Raw genomic sequence first — 14,528 nt, 5'->3', positions numbered from 1 at the left:
AAAGGCAGACGAACGTTGAATGAATCAATCCAAGAAGTGGGAGAGACTCTTGTAAACTCAGGAAGGGTGATACCCTTGTCAGAGGTATTTCTACAAACTCCTAGAAAGTTTTAAATGATTGTTCTAAGTTGGAATATATGGGGACTTAATAGTAACAGGAAACAAAGATATTTGAAGGAAAGAGTGAAGAAAGACAAGCCGAGTATTATGGTAATTCAAGAAACGAAAATGGAAAGTCAACAGATGGTAGAACTTGTAAAGAATCTGAAAATAGGATATGAGGTTATGGCTTTAGATGCAATAGCGACAACAGGGGGATTGGCCATTTTGTGGAATCCAGAGGAGGTAATTTTTGAGAATTGGTTTACTTTACCTAGAATACTTTCAGGTCTGTTTAGATTAGTAGGGATGGGGGAAAGAATCTTATTCACTCGGGTATATGGGCCTCATAATCATAGCGACAGGAAGGATTTCTTGAAGAACCTCTATACTATGAGAAATCTTATTCCGAACACCCCGTGGATGATAGGGGGGGATTTTAATCTGATCAGGCATCTAGGTGAGAAGAGAGGGGGGGTAAGGAGAGAATATTCGAATATGGAGGAGTTCAATGATATGATCAGGGATCTGAGATTAGTAGATATACATACAATAAATGGTGTACATACTTGGAACAACCGTCGAGGAGGACATAGTCAAATTGCCTCTCGACTGGATAGATTTTTATTATCGGAGCAAATTTTGAACAGGGATGTGTTCATTGAAGCTAAAATTCTCCCTAGCATTGGATCCGATCATTGGCCGATTCAGTTGGAGGTTGATATTAAGCCGACCAAAGGGAAGAAACCTTTTCGCTTTGAATCCTTTTCGCTTGGGGATCCACAATTTATAACGAAATTGGAAGCATGGTGGCATCAATGCACTAGTCAGGGCAAAGGGAGAATGCATACTCTTCAATTGAAGCTTAAGGAACTAAAACAAAGAATCAAAGAATGGAACCGGAAAGAATTTGGGAATATTCTAGAGGCCAAGCAGCGGTTGGAAGGAGAAATGGAGGACATCCAGCAATGAATTATATTGGAAGGCAGAGATGAAGCCAAAAGTAGGGAGGAAGGACGTATTATAAGCCAATTAGAGGAACGACGAAAACAAGAGGAGATTTTATGGCGACAAAAATCAAGGGTACGATGGTTAAGGGAAGGCGAAAGAAATACAAAATTTTTTCATCAAGCTATGATTCAACATAGGCAGAGGAATAGAATTTTTTCAATTAAGAATGCAGAGGGAGAAAGAGTGGTAGAACAGATAGATATTGAAAAGACTCTAGTGGATTACTTTAAGGGGGTGCTCACGGAAAGTCAGAGGGATAGAAGGGAGGCAATTCTTAATATCTGCGGGGAGATACCAAGACTAGTTACAGAGGACCAAAATAAGGCATTAATGCGGGCAGTCACCATGGAAGAGGTAGAAGAAGTTGTGATGAACATGGCTAAAAACAAGGCTCCAGGGTCGGATGGGTACACAATTGAATTCTTCCAAGCAAGCTGGCACTTTCTAGGCAAAAAGAATCAGGCAGCGAATATGGCCAGGTATTAACTCAACTTTTTTCACATTGATCCCTAAGAGTAAAACATCAGAAGAACCACAGGGTTTCAAACCCATAGCCCTGTGTAATGTAATTTATAAGATTATATCTACATTGATTGCGAAATGGTTGAAACCTCTCCTCCCCAATTTAATTGCGCCTGAACAGACTGGGTTTGTGGAAGGTAGGCAAATTTTGGATGGTATCGTGGTATCTCAGGAAGTAATACATTCGTTAAAACAGAGGAAAAAGAAAGGGATGCTTATGAAGCTGGACTTGTCTAAGGCTTATGATCGATTGAATTGGGATTACCTAAGAGCGGTTCTAGAAGCTTTTGGGTTTGAAAACAGGTGGATTGCTTGGATAAGTAGTATGGTCTCCACTCCAAACTTCTCAATTTTGGTTAATGGGAACCTACAGATACGTTTAAAGCCACCAAGGGCATCAGGCAGGGGGATCCAATCTCGCCGTTCCTGTTCATACTGGCTATGGAAGGATTAAGAAGGAGGTCAGGGAAAGAAGGATCAAAGGCATTCGATTGTGGGGAGATAATCTCATCATCACACATCAATAGTTTGTTGATGATCTAATGTTTTTCAGAGAAGCGTCGCTCAGAGAGGTAAGGGGTTTCAAACATGTCTTAGAAGTTTTTATGAACGCATCAGGTATGGCGGTTAATAACGATAAATCTTGTACTTTTATTTTTAACTCCCCTGAAGCTATTAAGGACCATTTAACTAGAGTGCTAGGCTTTAGACAGGGAGAATTACCCACAAAATACTTGGGCATTCAGCTAGATATCAACTCAACGCGCATAAAGAATTGGAAAAGTTTATTGGACAAGATTCGGAAAAGATTAGATAGCTGGTCGTTTCGAATGCTGAATATAGCAAGTCGAGTTGTTCTTTTAAAATCGGTATTGCTATCTATTCCTATATACCCTTTGTCAATTATGGCTGCCCCCAAAGGCGTTTTTTCTAAATTGAGAGAAATATTGGGTAAATTTCTTTGGGGGGGACCAAAGCAGCAGAAAAAATGGACTTTGGTTTCATGGAAACATGTAATCAGGTGGAAAGAGGAAGGAGGCCTTGGTGTCAGGGATTTGGAAATAGTCAAAAAGGTTTTAGGGGCGAAGTTATGGTGGAGATGGGTGCAGGGGGGAGCGGATGTATGGAAGAGAATATGGAATCAAAAATATGATATGCCACGATCAATTGCAGGATGCCTACGGGTAGCAGAAACTCCACGGGGGTCGCAAATATGGGAATTAGCAAGAAAAAACAAAGATCTGGTTCGGGACTTCGCTTTTTGGGAAATCCGTGAAGGAAGTTCGGTGAGGTTTTGGGAGGATGGATGGAAACAGCGTGCGCAGTTGGAGAGAAATCAAACTTTCCATGAACTACAAGCAGTAGCGTAGCGGGCAGGAATGGAATACGTTAGGGATTATTGGAGATGAGCAGACTTGAATGATATGTGGAGGATATGGAAAAGACCGCATGAATGGGATGCGAGAATCAGTCCGGAGACTCAGCAAGCGTATATCAGAGAAATAGATTCGCGGAAAATTAAGATACGGGCAGGCAGTGATATCCTTAGATGGGGTAAAGCAATGCAAGGTATGTTCACAGTTAAAGAAGCTTATTACTGGATTACGAAGGAGGACAGAGTGGACGAACCAGTGGATTGGAAAAAGATTTGGGAAGGTAAATGGTGGCCAAAAGTAACACTTTTTGCAAGGTTGGTGTGCAGAGGTAGGATCTTGACTTGGGACAATTTGCAGAAACGAGGAATGATTGGTCCATCCCGGTGTTATCTGTGTAGCAAGGAATTCGAGAACCAGGAACACCTACTGAATAGATGTAGGTATACTCAGAGTTTGTGGGAAGAACTTCGAGTACTCTTTGGCCAGTCAAACAGAGATCCCGACAGTCTACGGAATACCATTTTACAATGGGGAAAGGGGAATTTTCAAAGTAAACTTATCAGAAGGATATCGAGTCTAGCGGTTGGTTTTGTAATATGGGAGGTGTGGAAAGAACGGAATCGTAGAATTTTCAGAGAAAGAAGCTGCCATGAATCAATAATTTGGGATGAAGTCTGTCGATCGATTAAAGAGACGATCTTATCTGAAGCCTGGAGTGAAGATGATTGGAAATTAAACTTGGACGAGCAGCGAATACTATCCAAATTGAATATTGACTATACAATGTTATATCCCAACACTGACAGGAGTAATAGGTATCGCATGCAGAGCCCAAATCATTTTCGCTTCCCAGGAGACAGCCGAATTAAGTTGTCCTTTGATGGCGCATCAAAGGGAAATCCCAGGCAAGCAGGATGGGGAGGTATTTTCCGAGATAGTAGAGGGATTTCAAGGTGGGCATATGCTGAATGGGGAGGGGAAATGTCAAATAATGAAGCAGAGTTATGGGGGGTCTATCATGGACTTCGAATTGCAGCAAGAAATGGATATCGAAACCTTGATATTGAAGGTGATTCCCAACTTGCGATCGAAATGTTAAAGAAATTGAGGGGTGGAAAAAGCTGGCACCATGTGGCGAAAAGCTGGAGGACAGCTGCGATCATACAGGACATAGAAGGTCTGATGCGGACGGTTGACTATATTACAATCAATCATGTTTTGAGGCGAGGTAATAGGGCGGCTGATTTCTTAGCCAATTGGGCATGTGGAGAGCCGAATAGGGCGATGGACGGTAGTTGGTTAGTATTCCAGGAGGATCCACGGTGGAATGAGTTAACATCCATATTAAGACAAGATAATGATGAGGCGATCACGCTTGACAGGACCGATTAGCTGCCTCCTCATAATGAATTGGAGGGGAAAAGACAGGATCATTAATGATAGCACCGGGGGTATGAAGAACACTGTCGTCCAAATTAATTTCAGGAGGAGTGAGTATACTCAGGCTTTGAGAGAAATGATCATCCCAAGAAGGAATGAGGGTCAGGTACCGAGGTGGTGGAGCGGTGGCGTCAGAAGGACAGGGATCGTATCACATCATGATCCAAGACCTGAGACGTGTAATAATGAGCAGGTTTGGAAGAACCCAAGCAGTAAGGAGGAAAGGTGGCCGAGCGGGGTTATAATGCTGCATGCTTGTAGATGGAGCAACGTTCTAATCTTGCATGCCTGTAGAAGGAGAAAGGTTTTATTGATGCATGCCTGTAGACGAAGGCTCAATTTGAGAGTGTACAACAGTCAAGCGAGGGGGGGAGGCTTGGCTCTTCTGTCTGAGTACAGTATAGCGGAATTGGGAGCGTATATTAGAAGGTTCACGAAATTGCTGATAAACATTATGGCAGTGAACCCAGACAGAGGTGAAGGTAGGCGAACGCGCAGCCAGGGGGTGAGTATGGATGCGAAAGGGAAGAATGTGGCTGAGGAACCGTCGCACCGCATTTACCTGCACATACCGGAAGATTTGGAAGAGAAAGAATTTGATATACGGGATTATCTTGCAGAGGAGGAACAGCGACCGACCTCAGGCGGAAAGGTTGGGATATGGAAGCGGAGCACTGCTCCATTGGGCGCCAGGGGAGATACAGAGGAGGATTCGGAAGACTATGAAGAGGATGAGGGTAACAGGCGTGGAAGGAGTCGAGGTCGTCGGGGTCGAGGGAGCGTCAGGAGCAGAGGGAGGCCTGCAGGCAGTGGAGGGAGCCGAACAAACAGAGCAGCGCATGAGGAAGGTTCAGTCAGTGGGGTCAGAGGTAGGAAGAGAGGAAAAAAGGATATGAGGAGGAAGTTGCAGGAGGCAGAGGAGGCCTATATTAATGAGACCAATCCTAACATTCGGAGAATTATAGATCACCTAGAAGAAGAGGCAATGCAGGAACAATCTGAACCTGAAATGGAAGATTGGGAGAGTTTTCTCCCTGACCCGGGACACACTAGAGGGAGAATGTCCCTTTATAAGCAATCATTACATGTCTACTGGGGTATGAAGAGATTACTCGCCAAGGCTATGGAACAAGTGGCATTTGAAATGGTGGAGCTGGCTCAAGGAATGCCCACCCTTAAAAGAGAACTGAAGAATATCCAAATGACTCTTCTCATGCAGGATAGGAAGATGGACAAGCTGGTCCAGCTGTTTAAAGCAAGTGGAATAGAGGTTAAAGCAGAAAATGAGGTCAAGCCTGATGCCATGAAGCAGTAGAATATGCAGATGTCGACAGGAGGTTTTTCTATGAATCTTTTTGTATTTTTGATATATTAGATGGTCTGGTTTCAAGTTACGAACAGTATGTTTTTAGGACGAATAGAAGGGTTTTTAGCATGGTTAGATAGACTGAACATCTACTTTTTTTGGATGGTTGTTATATACTATCGAAGGCCACCCAGTTTCCCTTCTGGGCGGGTGGCTTCCTGCTTATGTATGTACATTCTCTTTTAGTAATAGAATCTTGCCGTAGTTTACAAAAAAAAAACATGAAAGTAAAATGTGTTGGCTATTTAAATAAGATAGAAGGAAGTGGACACACTGATTGAATTTGTTGGAGGTGCCCTAAGAGGTTGGGCCTTTTACATGAACTAATAGAACTTCAATACCCACCAACCAAAGAGTCATATGATGATTCTCAACCTACAAATCATCCATACATATAAGAATAGTTGAAATTAATGGAGAAAGCTTGTTTCACTATTGTGTGTGTGTCTTAGTTGAGATTTAGTTCCTCTTTTCTAGGAGATAATTTTGATCTCCATAAATTGAATATAATCTTATTTATTATGGATTTGACGAATAATGCAATATAGAAAGAGAATTACTGCTTGGGAAGTCTCTAGGTCTAGCTCGTCTCACCTGCGAACTACAAGTTTCATTTCTAATTTGTCTTCCCATTTTTATCTTCGTATCATAATGCCAGAGGGCAGAGAAGGAGCTTTGTGTGAGTTGAGCCTTTGTGGCTGAGAGCCCTAGTGGTTGAGATTGGAGAGTGGGTAAGCCTCCTTTTCTAGTGAATTCAAGTGTGTTGATCTTGTTCACAAACTTGTGCAGTAGTTAATTCTGGCGTGGATCGGAGGAGGCTTCATCAGAGATTAGTGGAGTTGCAGATGAGCAGGACAAGTGAAGCTGACGATCTATTTTTTTCAACTGAAAGCTGCAGGGTTGCTACAGAGCACAGAAAAGGAAAATGTGTAGTTTTATTAAGGGAAAACTACACAGAGTTTCACGGTTTTATTGAAGGAAAATTATGCAGTATTGCGCAGGAAATAAGAAGGAAAATTGTGTGGATCAAGGATACTTAGAGAGAATTTTCTCCAATGCATTGTGTCTGACGTAAGACTATGCATATGACTGTTCTGTGAAATTTGCTGTTTTTTTCAGTGAAACCCTAGTTTGGATCAGTTGAATGAATCCATAGATCAATTGTTGGAGGATATGGTGTTGGATCCATAAATCTGTTGTTGAATCACACGATCTGTTGATTGGATTAGTGGATCTCTTATTATAGTCATGGATCTATTGACTAGAGGAGTTATTGGTGGTGCATGTTAGTTAAAAAGAAAGGTGTTGTTGAAATTGTTTTGTCACAATGAATTATCACATTGCAAATACATACCTTAATGAGATAAATAAGCCCGATTGGTCAAATTATTCCAACTGGAAGTTCAAGTTGCAGACATTGCTCGAGGGTTCTAGTGTGTGGATAATTGCAAACAGAGATGAAGCAAAGCCGATTGTAGCCAGTGATGCCGCAACCACATTAGTTCAAGATTAGGAAAAGAGGGAAAATAAATTTAAGGTGTTGAATATGTCGGTGAAAAACAACATAATCCCTCATATCCGAGACTGCAAAAATCCTAATGAGATTTGGGTGACATTCAAGGATTTGTATGAAACAAAAAATATAACTCGTGTCTCGTTTCTTAAGATTATTATTCTCTCCATTATGAGGGAAGAGAATGAATCTTTTAATGCATTCACCTCACGGATTAAAGAATTGAAAGACAAGTTAGGTGACATAGGGGAGAAATTATCGAGCACTAATGTCATTACAATTACCTTAAGTGGCATGATAGAGGACTATCAAATGTTCATTACAGGGCTTACAACAAGGGAGAAAGCTTCCTCCTTTGAAGATTTGACAGGGATTTTGATGCAGGAAGAAGAGAGATGTAAGAACCTAAAGCTTAAGAATGCAGATCTAGCATTGGTGGAAAATAAGAGGTTCTTCAAAGGGAAACCAGGAGGAGGACATAAAAGTAGTGGTCTATCTCAGAAACATCCATTTCAATGTATGTCATTCGGCAAAAATGATTTAGGAATTAAGTTTTTTAACTATGGAAGAACTTTTCATATTGTTAGAGACTGCTATAAGAAAAAGAATGATGAAAAAATACATAGACACAAGAGGCATATAGGTCATTTTTTTGGTGAAGATATGAATCACGATCTTAAATTATTTATGTCTTATGCTTCTCTTTCTGTTGAGACTGATGCGGCTGTAGGTTTTAACCTCGTACAGAAATTACCTACATACGAATTCTAAAACACACAAAATAAACAATGCAAGAGCATAACACGTAAAACACATATACACAGAGATTTTCGCCTGGATCCCAAGATTGGGACTACCAGCTTCATTTTTCATCATGTTCCTTCCAGTGTTACAATACATATTTATACATGCCGAAGCATCCAATACCATCGACCGAAAACCATCACGTCCAAAACTATGGACCGAAAACCATCGCATCCAAAACCATGTGCGAAAATCATGCACGAAACCATACGTAGGTCCACCCAACCTAATATAGGGTCCAAAAAAAAATTCCCAGGGCACTACCCCAGACCCCGTAGAGGGGGGCTACCTGCTCCCTTCAAACCTCCCAAACAGGGGGGGCTGCCACCCCCCTTATGACGCCCCCACTGCGTAATCGGTGCAACGAAGGGGAGGCTGCCACCCCCACTGTGACCCCCCCCCCCGCTGGGCAATCGACGCAACAAAGGGGGAGCTCCGCCCTCGCTCTAACCCCTAGTTCACTACATGGGCTAGCAGTGGAAAGAATAACACAACCCAACAGAGGTTGGAACTTGGTTAGTGGATTCTGGAGCATCCACTCATATGACATGTAATCAACACTCGTATGAAAATTTTATGGAGACTATAAATGGTGCTAACAGCTACCTGGGAGATGACATAGCATATCAGATTAAAGGGTATGGAGATATTCCTATGATACTGCCTAATGGTAATATTAGGCGCATCCATAATGTCATGTATGTGTTTGGGATTAAAAAAAATTATCTATGTATCCACGATTACAGATCAAAATATAAAGGTAGATTTTTTCAAAACTTACTGTGTTGTAAAGGATTTGCTAGCTCATCAAAAGTCAGTTGCATCAGGAGTAGGAATTGGAGGCCTATATAAGTTGAATGTTAAAAGCATTCCATATCAAGATTTAACTTAATTGACTATCACATTCGAGAATATTTGGCATCAAAGGTTTGGTCACTTCAACCTTCGTTATTTATTTTTGTTGCAGAAACAAGGTATGGTTGATGGAATTCGTGTTTTAGGAAATGAACATATTGATTGTGAAGGTTGTGCACTTTGAAAAATTCACAGGGATGAATTTCCCTCTACCTTAAATAGGAGAAAGAAATATATACTCGAACTTGTGCATACTGATATTTTTTGACCTATGCAAATAAGGTCCTTAGGTGGATCTTACTATTTTTTCTATTTATTGATGACTGTACAAGCTATACCCAGCTATATCTTCTTAGAATGAAAAGTGATTCTTTCAAGTACATTAAAGAATATAGAAATATGGTTTAAAAGAAGACATGGAAGTTCATTAAAATCCTTCGCTCAGATCAAGGGGGAGAATACAAGCCTAGGAACTTCATCAGATATTGCAGAGATCTAGAACAGTACAATAGTTTACAATACCCCACACTCTAGAACAAAATGGGGTTGCAAAAAGAGAGAACGTAACTCTAGTGGAGTGTGCACGTAGCATGATGAAAGGTAAGAACTTATCCAATTGTTTTTGGGAAGAATCTATTATTACTCCAATTTAGTTAAACAATAGAAGTCCAACTAGGTGTCTTAATCTCAAGACTCCATTTGAGGCTTTGTATCGTTTTAGACCCGCAATCCATCACTCTAGCATATTTTGTTCTAGAGCTTTTGCACACGTTCCTAAATAAAATATGAAGAAATTCGATGCTAAAGCTATAAAATGCATATTTGTAGGCTATTGTTATGAGTTAAAAGCATATAAGATGTGTAATCCATCTACTCACAAGGTATTTGCGAGTAGAGATGTTATCTTCCATGAAAAGGTTGATGAAGGGAATAAGGATAGACGTTATGGAGAGTGGCACATGCCTTTAATGATTGATGATAGTAATGAGGAAGCCAAAGATAGCCATTTACAACAGTAGTAGCAGAAAGAGGAATCTAATGATGTAGACATATTCTACAATCGAAGTCCACTCAAAGGTGAGCAAGAAATCACACGGAACAAAATTGAGGCAGGCCCCCTACCAAGGAGATCAGGATGACAAACTCACTTCCTAGAAAGGTACAAATATTATGCTCTTTTGACAAGCGTTTTAAATGTTGCTGCGCCCATGAATTATAATGAAAAAGATCAGTATGAAGAATGGAGGTTAGCTATGAAAGAAGAGTATGAGTCTATAACTAAAAATAAATCTTGGGAATTAATTGAACTGCCAAAAGGAAAAGGGCGCATAGGTTGTAAATGGTTATATAAACATAAGTTCAAAGAAGATGGTAGCGTAGACAAGTTTAAAGCTAGATGGGTGGCCAAAGGCTACTCAAGAAAGAAGGGATTGATTATGAGGAGACTTTTTCTCCTGCAGTTAAGTTAAATACTATTAGGATGCTAATAGCTCTAGCTACAAATTACCATTATATTTTACACCAGCTAGATGTAAAATATTATTTTCTTAATGGGTATTTGAAGGAAGAAGTATATCTAACACAACCTCAAGGGTTCATTAAAAAGGAGGAAAAACATTTGGGCTATAAATTAAAAAATGCATTGTATGGATTGAAACAAGCTCCTAGATATCGGTATGAGAAAATAGACTCTTTCTTCTTACAACATGGTTATAAGAGCAGCAAAAATGATCCAAATATGTATACCACATTTGATTTAAAGGGGAAGATTGTTTTGATTTCCTTATATGTTGATGTTTTAATTGTTACTGAAAATTCTGATGAATTGACTAAAGAAATTAAAGTGCACATGTCAAATGTATTTGAAATGAAATACCTTGGAGAAATCCATTTTTTTTAGGTCTTGAAGTCTGGAGGGATGTTCGAAACACTTTTGTTACTCAAGGAAAGTATGTCATGGAATTGTTGAAGAAATTTAAAATGGATGAGTGTAAAACTGCTTTAGTACCTATACAATAGAATGTTAAATTTCAGAGTGATGATGGTTCTAAAGAGGTGGATGCTACATTGTACAAACAAATGGTTTGAGTTTTGATTTATATGACTATAACCAAACCTGACATAGCATATTCAGTCAGTGTGTTGAGTTAGTTTATGACAAAATATCTTGAAAATCATTGGACGACAACAAAAGGTATCCTAAGGTATCTTAATGAAACCACAAATGTTTGCATTAAATTAACTGATTCTTTTTATGTTACACTGACAACCTATTCATATTCAAATTGGGTTGGAAATCTGGTCGATAGAAGATCTATAACTGGGTATGCTTTTAATATTGGATCCGGGGTCATTTCTTGGAATAGCAAAACTCAGAGGATTGTAACTTTATCATCAGATGAAGCAAAGAATCAAGTTGCATGTGCAGCCACTTGTGAATAAATTTTGTTAGGAAAACTTCTTCAAGATGCAAGAGAAGAACAAAAATATGCTATGGTGATTAAATGTGACAACTGAGGTTCAATCAAGCTCGAAAATAATTATGTTTTCCATAAAAGCACAAAACATATAGATACTCAGTTTCATTTTATTAGAGAAAAGGTTCAGTCCAAAGAGATTTTTCTTGAATATTTTAACACTTGTGAAAATGTAGCTGATATCTTCACCAAGCCTCTTGGGAATACCAAATTTGAATTGTTTAGCATGATGTTAGGTGTGTAGGTGAATTCTTTCTCCATTAAGGGGGAGACGTGAAATTAATGGAGAAATTTTGTTTCATGGTTGTGTGTGTGTATTAATTTAGATTTAGTTCCTATTTTCTAGGAGATAGTTTTGATCTCCCTAAATTGAATGTAATCTTATTTATTATGGATTTGATGAATAATGCAATAGAGCGAGAGTAGTACTGGTTGGGCAGTCTCGATTTGTAGCTCGTCTCTCCTGTAAGAGGCAAGTTTCATTTCTAATTTGTCTTCCGATTTTTATCTAGAATCTCACATTTTTCCTCATGCCTCTTGATGAGGACTTTTCCTAAAAAGCATTCATATGCCAGTAAATTTCAATAGTATCTAAGCCTCTAGTGTGTATAATATATGGCACCCAATCAGCCACATAGGCCACTAGTTTAACATTTGTGCATTTATCCTTGCCAACTAAAACCTCTATAGATGTTAGTTGAATTTCATTTTGGATTTCAGGTGGGATGTGCAAATGAAAGAGACATATTATTTTATGAGCCCAAAGGTGAGCCTAGGATCTTCCTTCATATTTTCTCGAGGCTTCTCTACATCTACGGGATTAGTGCCTAGACATGGTTGAAGGGGAGAATATTTTTAACCCGTTAGCTATTTTTACAAGCCATTGCTATAACAATTTCACTTGATGATGATGTTATTCAATGAAAATATGATGCGAGAAACAAGTAAACAATAATGGGAAAATATCATATTGTAGCATCAATGTCCTAAGACTTTTATTTGTTTCACACACGCTTATGGATTTAAATGTCACTACAAAGGATAAATTCATTCTTAAAGAAACCCCCTTGAAGGATACGAGTTTGGAATATTTTTTCTCCTCACTCTAGGAATGAAAACCAATCTAGCAAGGAATGACATGTAACACATAATCTTGGAGTTAATCAGAGTCCAACACACATTCCTAACTTCCACACACCTCTGTTCTTTTGGGTTAATGCTTGTTTGTAGTTAGGTTCTAGGCTCATTGGAATCCCATTATCATATTTAAGAACCTCCTACTTCTCTCTATGTTTGTTTTTGTAAATAAGATCCATGCTTTTTTTGTCTGAGATTAAATTGTTGTCATAAACATCCCATCTTATGTGTTAATCCCACACTCTATAGGTTCAGGTTCTTCTTCTAAATAACTTTATTTACATCTACCAAGAATTGTATGTGATATACATTGACCTTAGGTATTCTCTTTGGATAGTAGGATTTATTGGGACAAAATTTGGATCGACATTGATTCATTGATCAATAATTTAAAATATTATTCTTCAAATTGAATTTCATTCATTATTTTTTAGGAATGTGCACGTAAATGTTTTCCTCGTTTTCCTTTTAGGTGTTGGAATGCTTAATTGATTTTTTAATCTTTTTTTGTAACAGATACTACTAAATAAAAAGAATTTGACCATTCAACTTAGATAACAAAGATCAAAGATTTATATTCCCTAACCTTCTTTATTGAATTCTTTTCCAATATTTCCAAATCCTTTTATGATGCTTCTCCTTGAAAACTGACTCAACTATATACCTTTATCAATAGTTTGGGTGATAGAGGTTATTATGGTAAGAGGGCTTGCGTCTTAATTTAGAGTCCTTATCTATCTCATTGAGTTCTAACACAACCCCTTCCATAATTCCATACACCTTCATTATTTTGGGTTACTACTTATTTTTAGTTAAGTCGTTGGTTCTTTTGAATCTGATTGGCTCTTTTGAATCTCTCCTTTTTCATTTTGTAAACATTATATGTAGTAGATCTGTAGAGTTAATTCCCATCATTTGATAAGATCTTACTCCTGAATTTATTATTTATGACTTCACCATTAAATGTTTCAAATATGTTTCCATAAACCATGTAAACGAATTTTCCATTCACATCTCCTTAAAGAATTAGTCGTCAATACTCTAACTTATTAATATGGAAGAAACACATTTGATGAGCTTGTCTAATATAGAAACTACTTCATTTAACTATTTGAATTTCAAAAAATTCCTAAAAGATTGAGAATGGTGATCGAACAATTAATATTGAAAACAAAAAAATTAATATACACATGCACACTTATGCAAAACATAAACTTAATCATTACATGATGAAAAATTACACTACGACAATAAATAACAAAAAATTATGAACATTCAAAACCATGAAATATCAAAATACTTGCTCATTCACAAAATACACAATCTGGTGTGAGCAAGGTGGTGATAATTTAATTATGTTTTCAAAGTGCATTCAAAGGTCATATTACAAGTCAGGAACATAACAAAAATTTATGAACATTCAAAACATTGAGATACATAAACTCTGAACAAGGTTGTAATAATTTAACCATGTTTTCAATGTTCATATTACAAGTTTTTTTCCCTTTGTCAAAGGATAAGGATCTATAATAAATTAGATTTGTCACATTTATAAATTTTATTTAATAATTGAATATAATTTTATTTAATTGTATTTTATTTATGGTTAAATTTTATAAAGAAAAACAAATAAAGATAGTTTATAAATTATGTAATCTAATTAATAAATAAGATGATATTTTTTAAAATTAAACTTAATTAAAGTTAGACAAATTTTTTTAAAAAATTGAATTTAAATTATTTAATCTATATAATTTCAATATCTTATAAATTTGTTAAGGTATTAAACTTATTTTATATTAAAAAATTACCATCCTACTTATATTTATATTGTGAAATACCTATGAAGAAAACCATTTCACAAAACGCAATATAAAAATATATTTATCTACTAATGTTTTAATATTACGAGAAAGATTCTCATTTAC

The 14,528-nt window shown here is 37.7% G+C and overlaps 1 protein-coding gene across 1 annotated transcript; it reads left to right on the top strand.

Moving 5' to 3' along the window:
• Positions 1-228: 228 nt before the first annotated feature.
• On the top strand, positions 229-1,071 carry LOC149189284 (uncharacterized). Its single transcript, XM_089410175.1, has one exon. The coding sequence runs from the start codon at positions 229-231 to the stop codon at positions 1,069-1,071; it is 843 nt and encodes a 280-aa protein (XP_089266301.1).
• The last annotated feature ends 13,457 nt before the right edge of the window (positions 1,072-14,528 follow it).

Source organism: Pinus tabuliformis, chromosome 3_1 (genome assembly GCF_031772625.1).
Source record: "Pinus tabuliformis cultivar Carrire ecotype Pingquan chromosome 3_1, CPIR1, whole genome shotgun sequence".
Classification (NCBI taxonomy): Eukaryota; Viridiplantae; Streptophyta; class Pinopsida; order Pinales; family Pinaceae; genus Pinus; species Pinus tabuliformis.
This window is presented reverse-complemented; position numbering and strand designations above follow the sequence as displayed.

Excerpts from the sequence above, each read along its gene's own strand:
- LOC149189284 (XM_089410175.1), top strand. The coding sequence starts at position 229 with ATGGAAAGTCAACAGATGGTAGAACTTGTAAAGAATCTGAAAATAGGA.